The 7,578-nt window shown below is 42.9% G+C and overlaps 1 protein-coding gene across 1 annotated transcript in view; it reads right to left on the bottom strand.

Moving 5' to 3' along the window:
- Positions 1-210: 210 nt before the first annotated feature.
- LOC143127284 (mitogen-activated protein kinase kinase kinase 11) overlaps positions 211-7,578 on the bottom strand; it is a 51,085-nt gene continuing 43,717 nt past the window's right edge. Inside the window, exon 10 of the mRNA XM_076288680.1 lies at positions 211-6,419. Coding sequence (XP_076144795.1) covers positions 5,725-6,419 — 695 coding nt within the window. The 3' untranslated portion in view covers positions 211-5,724. The remainder of the gene's footprint in view (positions 6,420-7,578) is intronic.

Here is a 7,578-nt window from a genome sequence, read left to right as displayed (position 1 = left end):
AAGCCATTAGAATAAACATGTAAACTTTATGCATGAAAAGTTTATGCCTAAAAGTATTACAATGTATAGACCTCCATCCAAACTTCCCTCATGCTTTAAAAGTGCCATCGTACAATGATTCGGTTTGTTCATCAGGAGGATTGACAAATCTGTACATGAAGGATGGTTAGAAGGATGTTACACACACAAAAAAAAAAACCCACAGTCCTCTTCAAGATTGTGTTAAAATTTTATTTGGTCTTGTTTCACTTCTGGTCTTTTTTTGTACATTTTTCTTAATGTTCCACAGGTTAAAACCCCGTTAAAATAGTTGAACACAAACACAAAATACGCACTCATTCTTGCACTCACTCAAATCACTTACAGACTCAAAGATTAGGCCCAGCCCAGTAGAAGATTTCACAAATAAACAAATAACAAACAAAATAAACAACAACGAAACACAAGAATAGAACACCTCGAGCATAGAGGCAGAAGATTTGTTTTTTTTTTGTCTGTTTATAAAAAAAACAACGTCTTATACCAAATGCTGGCTTTGAGATGTATATGAAATATAATATATATTTGTATTTCTTATAAAGCCTATGGTTGGAAAAACAAAACATCAGAAAATAAAATCAGCAGAAAATGCACTAATAAAAAGCAAAAGTGTAAAAAGTGAAAAGAAACTCTGCAATCACACCTTTGCAGAGTTAAGATTTCTTCAGATTCTCATATTGCTCACAACTCTTGTATGTGTACCTATAAAGGTCATTCAGTCTTTTTTGTTTGTTTTGCTTGTATGTTAACAAAAGCATTTCATGTAGTCTTATGAAAACGCACACACATGGCTGATAATACAGTGTGATTATCCTCACACTGCATTTAATATTGAGAATATTGAGAAAAAGATTCTGTATTTGCACATTGCAGCACCCATACCTTGGTTCTACTCCAGTGAAAATAAGACACAACACAAAGGTGGAAAAAAGAGACACAAAAAGGAAAATGACAAGGCATGAAAAAAGAACAATAACACACAAAAAAAAAAACACTTTAAATCAAGCATCCTGGCGTGGAATTTGTCTGAGGCCTGTTGAAGTGTTTCGTCCAGTGTATACAGGCCTTGAATAAATATCAATAGTTCTAAAATTCTTATCTTTTTTGTTTTATAATCTCTCAGCTACATGAATGTTGTATCTGTTTCAATGCTCACCACAGGGGAGATTCCTCCAGTACTCAGAACTGAGGAAGAAAACACACAGGCAACCCTTCTGTGTGATTGCGCCAGGCAGATTGATCGTCACTAAAATGGTTGTCTTTCCGTTAAGTCCCAGCTAATTACACCCCACTGCACCACAAGTGGGTACATCCACAAATCACAATCCACTCCCCCTCATGCTTACTAGAGACCCAATCAACATCTAACATGAAAGTCCCAATAATAATAATTATTATTTTATTTGTCAGGACTTTTCTCAGTAACTCAGTTAGGCTATTGATCATGGCTCGTTCCTAGGTCAGAGATTGAGAGGCGAGGTAGTTGGCAACCCATCTTTGGCAAAAGGCTAAGACTACAGCTGAAGGAGGTGTTTTCTGGAGAAACTACCAGGAAGTCCTGCCCAGGTTACTTGCCAAGTGTTTGTTTCAGTCGCCAGTCAACAGCACTCTTTACAAGCCAAAGAGTTCTAGCTACAGTGGTTGAGTTTTGACACAGAAAGGAAGTGTGTGTATGTGTGTGTGAGAGAGTGTGTGGTCTCAGGCTGTGTGCAGCCTATCACAGTGTCTTCTTTATGCTTTAGTCCCAAGTCTGTATTTGTTTACAGTAACCTGGTTCAGTTGCTCTTAGCAATGTGTTGTGAGAACCCTGTCGTCTAGACAACAGAATCCCGTGTTCCAAGTGATTTAATTTGGAGTATGTGACTTTATGGGGTTCCGGGAGGCAGTGGACTGATGATAGGATGACCTTAACTGAAAGCCATGAGTTGTGAATGAACAGCAGGGTCATTCTAGCTCAGAAGAAAACTTCGCCTCACTGGCTCCAGGTGATTGTCTCGAGAGCTCTGATTGGACGCCACCCTGGAGTACACTTGCCCATTGATGTTAAAAAATGACTCAAGAACAGTCCTGTGCTTGTGTTAGTCGTGACACTAGTGAGGACAAGCTCATTGAAAAGGGAGAGAACAGCTCCAAGAAAAGTTGAGCTGAATGTCTGTTGATGCTGTGCACGGAGGGGCCTAAAACGCTGATACTGCTTATGTTTTTTTTATGCTGACGATTTTAGTTTCCACATGAACTATACAAAGGCAGGAATGAATGGAATATTATGGAACACAAGTCCAAAATCAGCAGTGACCTTGAACAAGGGAAAAAAGCCCAACGGATCTCAAAGAGAGAGGAAGTTGCTCAACTGCAGGAAAACAAAAAGAATTGGCAGCCTGACTTGCTTTAGTGATTAATATCCTTTAAAATACACACACCCTAGAAGTGAACCGAACCATTTTTGGTTTTAGTGAAGGCTTGCGGTTGTTCTAAAGTTTCCCAACCTGTCCTGGTTATATTTCTCCTGCAACTTGGGAGTCATGGAGGCTATGACATGAATTCTCCTCCTCATCATCAGTGATTAGAGGAAGGGCTCAAATTGACTTAGCATGTCTATCAAATTCAGAATTGCGAGAGTGAGAGTGAATAGCCTCTTCAGAAATCTTTCTGATTTAGAGTGCTTTCTGTGTTGTTTTAAGACTAAAAGGATGGACAACATGATTAAAAAAAGGGAAAAACATTGTCCTCTGTCTAAATGAGCCAACACATCTCAGTCATATCCACAAACACTGCACTCTGAGGAAACACTCCCACAACTGATCCACAGATTATCAACTGCAAGTGATGCTTATTTGAGAGTTGAACTTATTTGCCCTGATATTTCTTTTCTGAAAGAGCACATCATTCACCAGGCAAAAAAAAATCCTTGGCTTTTCTTGCCTAGGGGTCCTTAACTATTATGAAAGCAGATTGTCACTTCTGATTATCATTCACAGGAAACCCACAGCAGTGAATAGCAGAGCAAGTTGTTTACTGTAGCCTATATTCAGGATCCCAAGCCCTTCACACATTTCACGTCTTAATCTGATGCTTAGCCTATACCTAGTTAATGGATTTAGCCTATGCTGCTGTTTCACAGTGAAATACTATTTGATATTACTTGAGTGCTTGAAATGAAAACATGTTAGCATGAGACCACTGAATGATTTGTCTTGTAAAGCACGGCGGGCCGGAAAGAGACAGCAACAGACAACATACAGTTAGCCTTCTGACAGAAAAACTAGCCATGTTGGCTTGCAACACGAGCTGTATTAGCGATTTAGATTCCTTCACACAGCTAGCACCACTTTCTATGCCTAAGCTCCTACACCTGGGATGCTCTCATTGCCTCACTCACTAACATTAACCACATGAACCGCCACAAAGATAAAGATCTGAGTAGGATGTGTGGACATCACCCTGGAACAGAGGTAGAATGGATTGAGACAAGATCCAGTCAGTAGTTTGTTTGCCTGATGGTGCAGAAGCGAGAGAAAATAAAGAAGAATCGGCTCAATACGAGGTGTCCAGTTTCTGAACCAATCACGAGAGCTGTCTGGTGTTAACACTTCATCATTTGAATAAGATAAAACTAACAGCCTTCTCTCAAAGTACATTACTAACTTTTGTAGTGTGTACTTAAATGAAAACCGATGGATACCCCTCTGACCTTTCGATATCTCTTATTTTCCCAGCCATTCAGTATGTAGTGGTGAGAGTAAAAATTCTCAGTCTTGATTTGGTTCCCTGTAGGTGTTGAAGCTGAGCAGAAACACCTCAGATTTTTTTTTTTACATGTTAGCATACCATGGCTTAATTGTACATCGCCTTCTGTTCCTCCCCTGCGTTGTGTCCGGAAACAAATCCCTAGTCAGGGTGGAAGCCCATGGTAGTTTGCCAGCCCTGATTTTTCCACACGGCCCACCCCGGAATAAATCACCCACTCCACCTACGAGCCTGGTGTTGCCACGGGCAAGGCCCAAGGTCAGAGCGGGTTCTGGAGGGAGTCTCAGGAACCGAAGGAACCAGGACAATGGTGGCAGGACTCTCAGTAAAGGGTGGCCAAAAAACAAAAAGGCCTGAGCGGTCACATTCTTTGGCACGATTGTGTGGAATGTGTAGAGTGTATGTGTGTGTGTGTGTGTGTCTAAGTGTGTATGTGTATGTGTGTCCTTTCTCTTTCTCTCTTTTTCTCTCCCTGTCTTTCGTTCTTTTATTTAGCTTTTCTTCATCATGGGTCAAAAGCTCATTTGTGTTCTGGAATGTTTTTCAGAATGCCGGGAATCTGCCATTTTTGGAGGAACAGGCTTGACTTTGTGGATTACATTTCACTCCATTGACCAAAAAATAAAAACTTTGCAAATAAAAGAAAAATAGAAATGGGATTTGTGTAGGTGTGGCCCACAGTACAATCCTCACATCTCTTGGACTGAAACACTCCCCAAGCAGCAACATTCAAGCTCTGAAAGTATTATCACTCACAGTCTTTATAGTCAAGGCTGACAAACCTTAGAGTGACAGGAAGTGTGTGTGTGTGTTTGTGTGAGTATATGTGCGTGTGTGTAAGTGGTGTGCGCATTTATGTATTTGTGTGTGTGAATCAGTTGTGCACAATTCGAATTGCAATTCTGCTTCCTGTTTGCTACCTCAATTGAAATGCAAGTGAAATTCAAGAATTGAATTGGAATTTAAGAGCCAGTTTCAATTCAATTCTGGAATTTTGCACAAGCCTGATGTGAATATGTATGTGTGCTTGTATATGTTTGTGTACATGTTTGGGTACATGTGTCTGAGTGTGTGTGTCGTTTTTCCACATTGTAGCCAGTGTGTCACCCCCCCCCCCTTAAAAAAAAATACAACCGGTTAGCCTCTCAAATGAGAGCAAATGAGAATCGCATACTGTGAGGACACTTGAGAAGCGCAAAACACAACCCTTTCACAAAACAGATACTTTGACATGACAGATAAATACAGGCCTGTGATTGGGCAGATCAACGCAAGACCGTTACTCCCACCAGTCGGGTTTTAAGCAGACTCGTTTGCTCGTTTGGATAGGTCCAGACACAGAAAGCAGAAATTCATGGCATTAGCGACCTTGTGTTTTTCTTGTTTTGGATTTTTTACAGACTTTCAGAGAATCTGTTTGGGTACAGACTTTCAGAGAATCTGTTTGGGTACAGACTTTCAGAGAATCTGTGTGTAAGTCAATGAGCCCTAGCGGCAATCATTCCTCTCATCTCCATGGCAACACAGCGGATGTACCCAAACTTCCTGGTTATGGCCCTCTCCCGGTCTCTCACTATATTTTCCAGAATAGGCCTCTGCTGGAGCTGTGTGTGTTTGTGTGTGTGTGTGTGTGTGTGTGTGTGTGTGTGTGTGTGGAGTCTCCTTTTCCTGTTATGTATCCTTTCTTCTCCATCTCCTCTTCTCTTTTTCCTTTTAGTCCAAAAGAGTCCAAATCCCCTGTGCCCTAAAAAAAGGACAACTCACCATGTTTCCTCAGAGAAAGCCCTTCCATGACTTACCCCCCCCCCCTCCCCCCCAATAAAAATACATAAGGGAAAAAATGAGACCTCGGTTTTGGATCTCCCTGTGAGGCTGTGATGGGGAGGGGCATCCTGTGTGTGTGTGTGTGTATGGGAGTGTGTGTGTGTGTGTGTGTATTCAGAAGCGATCGTCTCTGAGTTGCGCTGGGGACCTGAAGGGACTGAGACCCAGAGCTCTCCGCGGTGACAGCAGCCGCTCTCTGGCGACCTCTACTGGTCGTCCACGCGTCATTGACGTCGCTGCCGTCGTCGCCGCCCAGCCCAGGTCCACGAAGGGCGAGTCAGCCGGGTTCAGCGGCGCCACGCGGAGCGAGGACAGCGTCGGGCTCCCGTTGGCCGAGCACGGCGCTGAGCGCGAGGTTGTGGCGGCGGTGCTGGCGGTGGGGAAGGGCGGAGCCGAGAAGGGGTCAAAGGGCGAAGGCGTGGGCGAGTCGATGGACATAGAGGCCGCCGGCTGGGCCTTGAGGGTGAAAGGGTCATATTCGGGCGAGGGGAAGGGGTGCCCGCAGTTCGTGATGAAAGGGTTGGTGGGAGACAGCTGGTAGCCCAGTGGCGAAGCCCCGGGAGATCGGGCGTCCGATGGGGTTCCCGGCTTGCTGCCGCCGCCACCAGTCCCTCCGATCCGGGCAGTGCCCGCGGAGACAAAGCTCCAGGGGTCGATACGAGGCCGCATGGGCGAAGGCCGCGGGCGTGGGATGATCTGCACCTCCATGCGGGGGGACTTGGGGCTCAGCAGGTGGGGGTTAGGGGGGTAGATGGTGAAGGTGGTCTGATGGCTGTCTTGGCTATCCTGACACAGGGGCAGGTCCAACACTAGAGAGAGAGACAGAGAGAGAGAGTGGGAGAAACAGAGCATTAAATACTTTAATTTCTTCATACTTTAATTTGTTCCTTCTGTTGTGTAGCAGTACCAATGTATTTATAATAAGTTACACCATGTAGAATGCATCCTAAATATTTAACTGAATGAAACTAAATGAAAGAATCAGAAGAAGAATAAACAGTGTGGGAGTGACAGACACACACCGGTGAAGAAAAGAAATCGAGTGAGGCTAATGACCAGGGACAGGCATAGTGATGAGTCTAACAGGGACGCTACACCAGGCACGTAACTGAAGCGTTCCGTTCGCGACGCGAAAAAATCCATTTTAGAAGATTGGTCTATTTTTGTTTTACAGTTTTTCTCAGTCGCTTTGGTGCTATTCTCACATCACTATTAACATTTGCACAGCAGTTAGTGCATTTCTCAAAACAATTAGTGCAAACTGCAAAACCTATTGGATGACCTGCAAAAGCACGTCACTTGCTCAAAATGGATAGTCCATTCCTCAAAAGCAGGTATTCATGTCAATGAAACTGTCAGTGTCATCAAAATGAGAAGTCTTGACACCATCGTTTATGAACTAGTCAAATGGCTTTGTCATGTTTTCATTATGACAGTTCTCTCAGTGTTTTCCAATGCAAAAAAAAGGTCAGAACTCGGTGACACTACCTGAACATGCTCAAGACAGCACTATACAGTACATGTACAGCCATTTGAAAACTACAGTAAAGTTACACATTGCTGTAGTTAGGGGAGTAAGTGAGTACAAGACACTGAATACGTACATTTTTACTGTATGCTCTTTGCAATTCTACAGCATTGTGACAGAATTTGATAACTAGTTCACCAATTTTGTATGGAATGACTCAAGCAATGAAATGAAGACTATTAGTTTTATTGGGAACGACTATTCAGTATCCATAAGTATAGTTCATTTTGACTGACATGACATAAGCAAATGATAATGTTAAAAAACAGCAGAGAATTGTATGAAAGCAACTGATACATGTCCAAAAGCATTTGCAATTTGTTCAGAGGAAGGAGAAATTGCTACTATGATGTGCACAAATGACTAAATGTTGTGGAGGTTGAACTAATAGTTATGAGAATTTTAATTCTGATCTGAGAAAAGCACCAAAGCGACTGAGA

The sequence above is a fragment of the Alosa pseudoharengus genome, unplaced genomic scaffold (genome assembly GCF_046254945.1).
Source record: "Alosa pseudoharengus isolate Yale_2024_CS ecotype anadromous, Long Island Sound unplaced genomic scaffold, YU_APseudo_1.1 YU_APseudo_1.1_scf_17, whole genome shotgun sequence".
In the NCBI taxonomy this organism is placed as follows: Eukaryota; Metazoa; Chordata; class Actinopteri; order Clupeiformes; family Clupeidae; genus Alosa; species Alosa pseudoharengus.
Note: the sequence above shows the minus strand (reverse complement) of the source record. Positions and strands in the feature narration are given on the sequence as shown.